The sequence below is a fragment of the Hemiscyllium ocellatum genome, chromosome 2 (assembly GCF_020745735.1).
Source record: "Hemiscyllium ocellatum isolate sHemOce1 chromosome 2, sHemOce1.pat.X.cur, whole genome shotgun sequence".
Lineage (NCBI taxonomy): Eukaryota > Metazoa > Chordata > Chondrichthyes > Orectolobiformes > Hemiscylliidae > Hemiscyllium > Hemiscyllium ocellatum.
Window position 1 is genome coordinate 29,205,921 of NC_083402.1, and position 13,105 is coordinate 29,219,025.

Genomic DNA, 13,105 nt, shown 5'->3' on the forward strand with positions numbered 1-13,105 from the left:
GTTCTCCAACATCTGCAGTCCTCACTTTCTCCCATTAATATTTACTCAAGGTATGAAGCAATATTGCAGCATGTCCCTGGGGAAAGTGTCAATGCTTACAGAAGGTCCCTGGTAAAAATAACAACTTCTGCAGGAGGTCACTGGGCATTTTTCCATGTTTTCTGTAGGTCTCCAAAATCATACTGATAATTCCAAGTGACAGCATGCTTAGAAATATTTTGATTCAACCTATATATTGTGAGATTAACGTACATTTGGAAGAAAGCATAATGGCGACAGACATCGTATCTAGTCACTGATGTAGAGGCTACATTTTATTGGAGTCTATAATTGCTACAAATTTGTAAAAAAAAAATTATCAATTTACCACAGATGTTTATGCTGATAAACAAAGACAGAAACAACATTTATTTTGGTAAAAAAAATTTAAAGATTTATGTTCACTTCAGAATTCAATTACCCTGAATAAAATAATCCCTTTACATACGATAAAAAAAAGCTTGCTTTAGAAAAAAATTAAAACCAGTCCTTTTTAATCAAGCCACTTTACTTTTGTTGCGCACTGCTTATTATAGTTTTGTGCTTGAGCGAAGGAGACCAGTGTAAGCAGGCATAAGATCAGGCCATAAACTCCAAACCACAGGAATCTTTTAAGTTCTAAATGCATGTAGTTGCCAGCAATGTGACAGCGTTAAGTGCGAGCCTAGATTTAAGGTGCAAAAAGCAGTAAAATTCAATTTCTCCTGCGTTATATACATATGCACATTCAAAGAGTATAAAAAAATTTACACATTGTCAAAGCAGTTCACATTTTTTTTTTGTCCCCTGCTGCAGGTGGGTTTGATAGGCACGTGGAGATTGGGGGTGTATCATATTGGTCCTGTCTCGAGTGCTCAGACATGCATTCAAGGCTGAGGCAAGGGTCAGCCTCTTGCTGTCACTGAAGTAACAGCAAAGTGCAACAGGAAAACAGAGAAAATCATTCAATATAATGTCCTGAGTTAAAATTCATGAACTGGAGATGGCAGTTGAGGCAAAGGCAACCAAGTGATTTCCAGTTCTGCAGCACATTTTCTTTTAAGTTATATAGATATATATATATATATTTATATATTTTTAGTCCAACAGGCCTGTAAGGTCCATCTATGGTACAGTGCAGCTTATCCCAGTTAAGGCATCACCAGAACAAGGAGATATTACACCCAAGGAAATAGTGGATTCATCAGTTCTTGCCTCGCGTTAAGTCTGATGTCTTCATGATGACAGTCGCTCGGTTTTCAGCCACACGGTGTTTTAAAGAAGCTTGCTGCGATGGCACAGACGATGTGGAGATGCTGACTGACAGGCTGGTGCATGTGGCAGAGGTATAAACGGGTGCTTTCTCAGAGCCATTGGTCAGGAGTTTGAAACTGAAGTTGCTCGAGGTCACGGTGGGACTTGCGGATGGGGAAAATGCAGTGTTCATGCCGATGTTGCTCAGAAACTCCTTGCCTTCGATGTTGCTCTGCTGCCATTGTGACTGGTCTTGATTTGTGCTCTCAGTCCCCTAAGCATACAAACAAAGGAGAAAATGAGATTTCTTCACAACGGCGATAATGTTCTTCTTACAAACACTCAAAATGAAAAGCTGTAACTGTCAGAGAAAGACCGAGAAGGAGGATTGCACTTCCTTCGGAAATAGGAAGGCTGACAAGTGGTCTTTAACATAATTAATAAAGTGAATGTGCAGAAGATTGTGCAGTTGGCAAAATAAAGGATCGTAGTTATAGGATAGTCACCAATAAACCCAGCAAGAAATTCAGGTGAAATATCGTTAGTTGTTAGAATGTGGAACTTGCTACAACATGGATTTGGAAATTCCCAGACATACTTAAGTGGAAGCTGAACTTAAATGAGAAATTAGAAGCCGACACAGTGAGGCGAACGTACAAATTAGGGGAAGGGAGAACAAATCATTTGGTCCCTAGACAACACTGTCTCTCAACAAGATTATGTTCTGATCTGACTCCTCAACCCCTTTTTAAAATTTCTTTTTCTGTTTGTTATATTATGGTGGAAGCATTGTTATTCTGAACTTTTTATTTCTTTATTTTTCTAAGTTATTACTATGATTTTGTATTTTTGAATTTCTGTAATGCTGGATTTTTTTATTTCAAATTTTTTTCCTCAGAATTTGTACTCAAGGAACTGTAACCAGGTACCTACCTATCTAAGGTGGCGCTATAAGTAAATTTTTCACAGCATTCATGAGTACGTGTGACAATAAAGCTTATTCAAATTCATTCCTGCCTACTCCTCCTAATCTTTCAGCCCCACCTTGCTTATCAGGAATGTATTTAAAAATCAGCTTTAAAAATATTTAAAGACTCTGAAATTATCTTCCTCAAGAGATGGTGGAAACAAAGACTCAAAAGACTGCTCCTCGCTTGTGTCTTTAATGTATGACTCAAGTGAGGGTAGGAGAAAGCAGAGCGGAGGGGGTTTTCACGGAACACCAGCCTGATTGAGCCAAAATGGCTCGCTTCTGTACTATCAGGGAGAAGGGAGGTTCTGTCTAAATTCAATTTACAAAAGTAGAATTGCCATGGTACCTGTCAGGCTCTCAAGGAATTTCAGGAATCAGACAGGTCTGCGATGCAGACCAGTGAGGAAGCCTGACCAAACCCTGCCGGGTTTCAATGGAAGTTGGGCAGGTTGCTTTACTGGCCTGGCCTGTATCCCACAATCCTAACAATTTCTGGATGCTTTCTAGTCAACCTGCTCAGAGAAACTACTACAACATCTCTGGCATTAGTGGGACTTGGACCTGGGCATCGTTGACCAGAGGTAAGGTCAGCACCACTGCATCACAAGAGCCTCCTCAGGCCGATATGTTTGAATCTTCCGCAATCCATTAAATCTGAGCATAAACCCTGCAAGAAGAAAAAACCCCTCAAATTTTAAGTATTACTATCTCAGTTTGACCATAGCTGGTATAAATGAGACACTATATTCCCTGATTAAGGCTCTGGTCAGACTGCATTTGGAATACTATTAACTGTTTGGGGCCCTTTATCTAAGGAAGGATGTGCTGGTGTTGGAGGGGGTCCAGAAGAGATTTATAAGAATGATGCTGGGGCTGAAGGGTTTGTCTAATGAGATACGAGGTTGAGAACTCTGGGCCTGTACTCAATAGCGTTTAGAAGGATTGGGGGGGGTCTCATTGAAACTTATAGAATACTGAGAGGCCTGGATAGAGTGGACATGGAGAAGATATTTCCACCAGTAGAAGAGACTAGGGCATGAGAGAGCAGCATTAGAGTGAAGGCACAACCCTTTTGAACTGAGATGAGGTGGAATTTCTTCAGCCAGAGGGCAGTTAATCTGTGGAACCCATTCCAGAGGGCTTTGGATTCTAAGTCACTGAGTGTATTTAAGACAGAGATAAATAGGTTCTTGATTGGTAAGGGGATTAAGAATTATGCAGAGAAGACATCAGGATGGGGTTGAGAAACATAGCAACCATGATCAAATGGCAGAGTAGACCTGATAGGAGCAGAATTAGGCCATTCATTCCATGTTGCTGACATGTCGCTAAAGGCTTATCAGACCACAGAGTCTGCTCTTTCTTTAGAGAGAAGCGACTGGTGGTGATTTAACCTGAAGGCCACCAGACCTCAGGTGAGGGAAGAGGTTGAGAAGGAGAGTCCTTCATGGTAACCTCAAGCCAGTGATGGGAATTGAACTCACGCTGTTGGCATCGCACTGCAATGTAAACCAACAATCCAGCCAACTGAGCTAAGTCAATTCCCTCTGCTGTTATATCTTACAGTTTAATGGTCTTAGCTAGGGAGCGGAGTATGAAAGAAATATCGGCAAAAAAATTGACACTTTACAATGTGCTAATAACTGGCCATCAGGACCGACATTATCATTCAAAGATGGGATTCAGTTTTTCACTATTATTGACTTGCTCATTGCCTTCTCCCAGAAGGCTCAAATTTGACCTCTTATGAGGCTCTGACCTTCTGTTGAGGTAAAGTGGCAGTGAGTACAGGTTTCAGCAGTGGAGGGGGATAGTTTAAATACAGCAATGTTGCCAAGGTGGAGGAATACAGAGAAGAGGTCTGTACCAGCTCGGTCAATGCCTTCAAAAAAATAAACTTTCTCTCTGTTTTTTGTTTTGGCTTCAAAACAACACGTTCCTTACTGACCTCATCAGGTTCTTCTTCAGTTCCGACGCTATCCGTTTCACTTTCTATTGAATAAACAAAAAGTGAAAACTAATTTAAATCAATTGCCCTTCAGCCTCATTTTGCAGATAATTTCATTTTCATCAAAACAACACTTAGCTCTTCATCCAGCATTAACTCTGATCCATTATGTTAACAGTCACACCTTGTCTGTGCAAAAATCTGCTTCTGCAAAACAAGCAGTACTCCCATCAAGCTCGACAAACAGACAAGATTCTGAATGGGTCAATCTTGAATAGCTAAAATGTGTAGCTGTTGCTATGCGGGAGGTTAACAAAACGACCACACATAGCAACGCTCTTCATAATACCCATTAAATGGCACCACATGATTCTTGAACCATTTCCTACTGGAACGGTTCATTGAACAATTGATTTTGTTGAGGAATTCTGCCAAATATATTCAATGGAGCCTTGCCAATTGCAGATTTGCAGGCAGGAACAACAAATACTACATAAATGTCAAACGTTGTGTTGGAAGGTCACATGGCTGCCAATTGGCAATTAAAATGAAAAGTTTGTATTCTTTTAAATGAAATAATATTCTCCCAAGTTCTTTTCATTTCTCTCTTTGAATGACTGCTTGTTCCACTATTCAATCTAGCTGCAAACAAGACAGTAGAAACATAGGCCTCAGGTTTTTATATAGCAAGACCACACATTTATTTTTATAAAAGTGCTAAAGATCTTGTTTTATGTATTGCTATGAATGTCAATATGTTATTGTTCTAAACTAGAACCACAGTATCAAAGAATCCCTACAGTGCGGAAAGAGGACATTTGACCCTCTGAAGAGTATCCCAGCCATATCCAGCCCCCTTTCCTCACCCAGTAACCCCACCTTTCCCATGGCTAATCCACCTAGCCTGCACATTTCAAGATATTATGGACAATTTACCATGGCCAACCCAACTAACCTGCACATCTTTGGACTACAGGAGGAAACTGGAGCAACTGGCAGAAATCCACTCTTTTAAAATGTCAAAGAAAACAAAACCTGTTTAACTTTCCCACATACCACAACCTACCCATTCTGCAACAGATAGCAACCTAGTGAACAATCCCTGAAATCCTCCAATGCAGTTACATATCCTTAAAGAGAACAAAGGTGCACACAGTATTCATGATGTGGTCTCACTAACGTTCTGTGATGTGCTATTATTTGAACCACTATGATCTGTTTGGTGCCAGTTCACCCACAATGCCATTAGGGAGGGTATTCCAATGACACGTGAAGGAACAGCAAAGTTGCTGCAGCGCTAGCAAAAAGCCCAATGACTGTGGATGCTGGAAATCAGAAACAAAAAAAAGAAATTGTTGGGAAAACTTAGCAAGTCTGGCAGCATCTGGACAGAAAGCAGATTTAAAATTTCGGGTTCAGTGACCCTTCCTCGGAACCCACTAGCCAAGCTGTTCCAACCAGACCAACCCTGCCCCCCGCAGTCTCTTGATCACCTGTAAAGTGATGGAAGATGGCATCAACAACACTTGTTCAGCAACAACCTTCTCACTGTAACCAACCATTTAAATAGCGATATGGACCAGACTATACCCCCTCAAGATACTCAGAGGATAGTCTAGATCCTACATTTTTCTTATTTTAGAAGCAAGCATAAGGTGTTGCATTCCAGATGCTTTTCAAATGGTCAAACTAGCAGATTTGAAGCAAAACACACAGTATCCATAAACTACAGTCAAAATACAACAAAGGAAAAATAAGATAAAATAACTGGCTTAGCTGTAACTCTATTGAAAGGTTTAATAAAATAATTGAGACAGTAACTACTACCAATTAACTGTTCTAGTAAACACCAAATTTTTAAAAAATCCTATAAACACACCCTGGCCAAAGGCAAATTCAGAAAAACATATTGCCTCACATGCAACTCCAGCAGGAGGAAAAAATATCAAGCGACAACTCTGAAAGAGAGTGGAGCAGGGAGAGATATACTACAGCTTCTAAACTCTGCTGAGACCCCAGCAACAACTGCTGCCGAAAACTAAAACTGAAAATCCCGGTTTTGTGGGAGTTGACCACATCCATTCAGGCTGCTTCTATTGTTCCAACATGAAACAAAACCCAAGCCCTCACAAGCTGTTCACTTTATCAGATTCAAATAGACAGTTCATTAACTCTGTCTTAAAACTACTCCAAAAATGAGAGAAAATACACCTCTTAAAGCCATAGTATCATCACAATAGAACCCAGTAGCTTTCTTGGCCATTGCATGGAACAGTTAAAGACAACTGTGTTGCTGAGAGTCTGGATTTACACAGAGGCTAGACCAGAAGGATTTTCACAACAAAAATCATTTCACTGTCATGAGTACTGATACAGTCTTATTTCATTCCAGACTTATCTAATATGCTGAAATTAAACTCCTCAGTGGGATTTGGACTAATGTTTACTCATCCAATAATATAACCACAAACAAACCATACCATGAGACAGGAAGTAAAATCAAAAAGCTTTGCAATTCTGCACTTTAATATAGGCCTTAACATCTCATAACCTTTCCTGACCACAACCTGTTTGCCTATTTCACTAGTACCTAGAGAGTCCATGACAACTAGATCTTTGCGACTACTGGTTCTTCCCCAGACCAAACATCCCAAACACTGGCACTAGGCTTCTTGCTCTTTGCTGCAAACAATTGTGTCTGTCCCCCTGATGTCAGTGACCCGACCATCCATGCATTCCTGTTAACTCTGCCCACTGGAATGGTTTCCTGTACAACCGTGAGGTGGCCCAGCTCATTCATACACCCGCTAGCACCAACATTTGTCACTAAGAGGCTGCAGGAGCCTTGAACCTGTTAACGGAGCCAAGGACAGAAATCACAGGCCCCAGTACTGATGGCTCGGCCCCCAGTCCCCATCAAGGCATAGTGCACCCACTCCTGATCCAGCACCTCTCCACCCTCTGCCCCCTCCAAAAAAAAATGGAGAACTGCAGGACTCTAGATCTCCTGATAACTGTATCTCCTTCATTTCTGCTGCGTTGATTGAGAATAGTTAACTCAGTACGACTGGTGTCTGAACCCGCGAGTATCAATGGGGCAGCTTTTGTGACCACTGCACTATCAATGACCCACTAGTAATCTCCCAGCTCTTCCTTGGGAGTTTGAGACGTGCCTCTACAAACAACTACACTTGGTCTGTCAGTGCAACCTCTGCTTTGCCAGACTGAAAAATGTTCCAACCTTTTTGCTTAAAGTGCATAAACATTCCTTGTAAAATATCTGGGATTATTAACTGACAATGTTGAATGGTTACAATGTAACACTAACCTGCATAGGAGGAGACTGGGGAGATCTGCAACGGGTATAGCTGGCTTGTGCTGATAGGCTGGTCGTCACATTCTGTGGTCACTTCTATAACTTGGCAGACGTCTGGTGGATTGCTGACAATCATTGGTTCTTCCAGTACACTATGACTTGGAGAATGCCCAAGTTCTTAAAAAGGAATCACACTGTATCAGATTGCATATCATTGCAAGCAAATGTCTCATGCAACATAGAAAAGGCATGTTTTCATTCCTGACAAAGGATATCACCAACTTTACAATTCCCTTCCCCACTCAGGCTATGAACCACTCCACCACGGCAGCTCCACAGTACCCAAAAACCTCAATACACTCATTTTGATGCTTCTTTAAAAGAAACAAAGATGTGCTTAAACTCTCAATTGAGCTGATATGCTGGCACATGCTTTAAACTATGATAATTAGGTTCCCTGTTCCATGCAGAATTCAGACAAGGTAGATTTTTACATAATTTACAGTGAACTCTGAGTACCTTCCTGTTATAGAAGCCTGCTCAACAAGAGTGTGGATTGGAGAACCAGTCATGAATGTCACTTATGTATACTGCTCCTGATCTGTAAGTCATTAGGATCAATCTAAGCAATGTCTAGAGCATTACGGAGCAGGTGACCTGACCTTCCACTCTCTTGCTGCCCAATATCCTCCAATCCCACAGTACGGCCTTGCAAAGCTTAACTGTATAATTCTAAGCTGGTAAGGGAATTTTCTTCAAATTAAAATTGTAGTTTTCACAGAAGTATGACTAAAAATTATGAAAGAGGCACATTTCAAGATGTGAGTCTTTAGGTCAGATATCAACATATGTCTGATTTCCCACGTTCTGAGAAACCTCTCATTTATAATGGCAAGCAGCCACAAGTGCTGTGACTCCCCCAGTGAGACATTGAGAGAGAGCCCTGTGGTACTTCATCACTTCCACAAATCATGCTGAAAACGCATAAGGAGTTTCTTCATACTAAATCAGGATTACCAGTTGCATTAGTCACAATCAAATTGGAACAGAGTTGCTGTTGAGCCTGCTATCTGACTCTGCATTCAAATAAATTCCTCAATACTATATACAACAGAAGTCTCAACAGAAAATGCACAATTAAAGTTAGAGAGCCACAGGAGTGTGAGTTGCGTCACAACATCTGACTTTGGATTTGATAGGACACTCAAACTGCTCAACAGATGAAGATGATAGCATCTACTACATTACTTTTATTTGTCATTATGTAGCCATTTTTTTTTCATAAAAGAAACCTCTTGAACATAACCACAGTATGGAAGATTCTGTACTTTCAGAGATTATGACCGTCATAATGGCTGCATGTTCAAGACAATAGTTTCACTGTGTGGTGTGACACAGATGCAAGGCTATGCCCTCCATACTACAAAACAGTTTGGTGCATGAAAATCCACTTCCACTGCTCACTCTTCTAAGTTTTATGCTGTTCTGCAGTTAGAAGGTTGCACTTCGATCTTTCCTTGTGGATCAACACTGTCTGTTGCTACCCGTGTTGGGGAGACAACATTGGTTGCTGGGAGATACTGAAACAGATGAGTCATGAGAGCTGTTAGCTCGACTGCGGTATAATACAATTAACCTGCTAACTCTCACATACCAGCATATCCCATTTAATTCCAATAAATAGCTTTCTCTGTGCCATATATTTTTCAAAGGCCATGGAAATATATAAATTAATAGGCGATAATCTTGGCATTTAAACAATGGACTTTTCTGGTCTAATCAAGTATGTACAAAACTCACCCATATGACTGCCCACAGTGCTGTGAACTTGTGCATCTTCTTTGACTACAGGACTGGAGTTTGTGTAGAGACCATGACTGTTTATCAATACTTGATTTTCTTCAAAAGGAAAACTTGGTGTTTTCCACTACCAAAAAGAAAGTTTTTAAGAAACAAATCAGTCTAATTGTAAACAGCACAGAAGCCCCCAGACATGAGATATCCTTCTCACATTATTTTAGTGAAAATCTTCTCAGAAGTTCATGAATCACAAAGCTGTTTATATAACTTTGTCACTTTATAACAAACTTCCTATAGACTATTTTTACTCCTTCACTGACCTCAATGCTAAAACATGATGACACAAGAGTGGCCTTTAATAACTGCTAAAATTATAACTGAGGTTGGTGCAGTAATTAAATGACAGGTTATGGCCTGGCATATCACACCCTGTACTATCCAGTTCTGGGCAGTACCAGAGGAGGACGAAGGCAGGGAGATAGACTCATCGGCCATTTTCCAGATTGCGAACACATGCAAGGTTTTCTACACCAACTCATTGAAAACATTAACCATTTTATTCTCACTTTAGTAAAAATGATAAGTGTTCATTTAATATTTGCTGAGCACTTTTTTCTCTGGGGTACAGTCGTTTTGCTGATAAATCATTGTTTATTTTAAAAGATATAAATATCCAGTTTGTGGTGACTCTCTACCTGTGCCCTGCATTTGTTTAGAACAGCAAATGTATCCTCTGTGCTGAAGTCGGGATACTGATAGATTCCCTACATTTGTTGGAACTGCCTCATTGCATGCTGCAGAGTGGTGTGTGTGTGTGTGTGTGTGTGTGTGTGTGTGTGTGTGTGTGTGTGTGTGTGTGTGTGTGTGTGTGTGTGTGTATATATATATATATATATGTGGTGCCACAAGATTGGTTCCCAATCTCTGTGCAGATTCAAATCACTAACTCAGCACAGTCATACAACACAGTCAATATCCATCAGTTTACCTTGGCTGGTTTACTTGTTTCTTCCTTTTCCACCTTTGATTTCTTTCCTGTGAAGAAATATTTTATATTTCAGAATGAAAATAGTCTGACTGGAGACAGGCAGCTCTGAACACAAGCTAATCCTTAAAAAGGGTATGGCTAGGGAGAAATACTCAGGTAAAATACATATCCACACACATTTATCCTTTTCAACAGTCACCCATTGTACAGTAACTCATGTACATTCTCACCTCTTACAGAACTTTTTTACGTTGTAAACCAAAATACAATAATGACACATTTTGCAAAAGTACAAAGTGTTGTTCAAAGCAGCTTTCTACCGACTGTTAGTAGTCAATAGCAAAGATCAAAGATTGAACATGATGGCCATTCTGCAACTTCAAAATTCTGTCCTAATTTGCAGAATGAAACCTATTTCCATTGAGAGAGATATCAACCCAAATTTCAACTCAAAGAAATGAACATGCAATACAGGTAAAGACAGATCAGTGATAGCAGATCTAAATATCATAATAAGATTAACGGTCATTTAAGAAACAAAAGTTCATTGTCAGAACTAATGCAAATGGGTACAATTTAAACATACAGCTAAAGGTTAAGGTATGTGATAATCAAAGGACATCAATATAACTAGAGTCATTAGGGTACTGCAAGTGGCCATTCAGTCCATCTAAACAAATTTGTATAATTAAAATACAATTAAATGCCTGTATACAACTAAACATCATGGCTACAATCAGAAACATAGAGCAGAAACTGAGAACTTCCCATATATGAACAGGCCGTGACTTAAAAATACTAACGTCATTGTTACAAAGGAAGATTCACAAATGTCTGGGAGTAATAGTTATAACATACATCATTGTTCAGATTGAAATTACTCCAGGCAGTGGGACAGTTCCTGTATTTCTGGGCCAATGCAATGGAATGTGACCAGTCAGGGTTGAACAAAGGAGCTTGTGTTGTGGAGCGATACCATCGATTATGTGAGCATTGCAAAAAATTTCATCCTGGTTATATAAAAATTGATAGTCAAAGCCAAGATCTATTTGGTTGGCTGTCTTCCATCCTGCTCATCATATGGTGCAAGGTAACACAGTTGCTAACTAAATTACACAAATCAATACCCATCATTTGGCGTACCACAAACGCAGACAGGAGTTGGAAAAAAACTCCCAATGGTGCAAAATGTGAGACAGCATCAGTCTAAAGGCAAATGTTCCTCCAGATTGTGTGCTACACTAACCACAGGCCATGTCTCAAATTATTCATTCGATATTCCAAAATTGTGAAAGTAACCAACCTAATCTGTACTTGAGAATGAATGTTTCCGTCATTTCCCAGGGAATTTTGTCCATAGGTTTATATTTCACTGGAACGTTCAACCCAAAAATGGGTGAGTTGGTGTCAGTAGTTCAGACCCAACAAGTCTCAAAAAGGAACTGGATTTCCTTACTTCCATCTAAGCAAAAGGCAGCCAACCAAATATGCTCATGCTGGTTGTTAGATCCTGTAAATAATATCACAAAGCTGCCTGCTTTCACTTCAAAAACCATTTCACTTTTCCCCTTCATTTCCATTTTCCATTCCCAGGTCTCCGGAATCTCGGCAGATGAAAGAGGCCTGGAAGGGTGGATTCCAAGAGGTAGGGGATTATGTGCTGCTTTCTCCCTGCCCAACAAACTATTCCTCTTACCCACCATGAGACCCTTGACCTTTCCACCCTGAAATGAAAAGCTGCAGGAAAACCCATCCTTCTGAAAAGCTGCATTGGTATAATCTTTTAACTTCCTTTTCCCAAGAAGGATATGTCTAATTTCCAAATTGCTCATCATAATTCAACCTCTGCATTTCCACAATCATCTGATTACTTTCTTTTTTTCAATAATTGCAATATATTTTTAGCAGTGACTACAACTATGCACAATGCTGTAAGTACAATTTATAGATTAACTTACTTGCTTTCGTATTCTGGCTCAAAATTAACCTTTAATAAAACTCAACATCTGAATTGCAGTTTACATTTTTCTACATTGAACTACATCTGCCCCGGTCTGCCCAATTTGTGCTAAGATTGTTGACAGAAGTAATTTCAAGACTCTCTTCCAACTCCACCACTACCCCGCCATATTCCAAACTCTTCCCAATACCATTTGGACTGAGTTACCAACAAAGTTCACTGAGATGGATAGCATAAGTAAATTCAAGAAGAAAATTAGGAGAAGGGACAAGTGGATACTACTCCTCATTGAATATGAGATGGTTAAGTTAGACTGGTTCATTTCCTCACATTACCAAAAATTCTTACATTTATGTGCTAATAATAAGCATTGAGTTTCAATGGCATAATCAATGTCATAGTTCAAATCATAGACTTAAACTATCAACTATCAGACTAACATCATCTGAATCCCCTGACAGAATCATGGTTTGGAAGCAACTCAATTGTCCATTAAAAATTCTGTACATTTGGTTTGAAAACCAAGTGCTCATCAAGTACCTTTTTTATTTGGTTTTTCAGTAGCTGGTAGCATTCTGTACACCCTGTATGCATTACTCCCCTTTTTGATACTTTTGTCCTTTACTTCTTCTATGTCAGGTAATGAGTTCATGGCACAGCGGAAATTGGCCTTCCATGTCTTAGGGTCAGGTTTGTCGACACCATGATGGTATTTTCCTGTCAGTATAAAGAAAAAACAAACAAGGGAACAGCCATTAGCACTAAAATTAAGATTTATTGTTTATTTGTCAGTCAAGCTCCATTAGTTAAAATTGAACATATATGAAACAGTCTTATATTACATATTT

At 39.7% G+C, this 13,105-nt stretch overlaps 1 protein-coding gene across 5 annotated transcripts in view; it reads right to left on the reverse strand.

Moving 5' to 3' along the window:
• Positions 1 to 385: 385 nt before the first annotated feature.
• irf2b (interferon regulatory factor 2b) overlaps positions 386 to 13,105 on the reverse strand; it is a 64,198-nt gene continuing 51,478 nt past the window's right edge. For 4 of the 5 annotated variants that reach the window (XM_060835202.1, XM_060835183.1, XM_060835194.1 and 1 more), the window contains exons 5-10: positions 12,798 to 12,974; positions 10,298 to 10,344; positions 9,310 to 9,436; positions 7,522 to 7,686; positions 4,194 to 4,237; positions 389 to 1,546 (exon numbers count right to left, since the gene is read on the reverse strand). In XM_060835202.1, coding sequence (XP_060691185.1) covers positions 1,223 to 1,546; positions 4,194 to 4,237; positions 7,522 to 7,686; positions 9,310 to 9,436; positions 10,298 to 10,344; positions 12,798 to 12,974 — 884 coding nt within the window. In that variant the 3' untranslated portion in view covers positions 389 to 1,222. Of the gene's footprint in view, positions 1,547 to 4,193; positions 4,238 to 7,521; positions 7,687 to 9,309; positions 9,437 to 10,297; positions 10,345 to 12,797; positions 12,975 to 13,105 lie in introns of all 5 variants that reach the window. The other variant, XM_060835218.1, reaches the window with a different exon arrangement.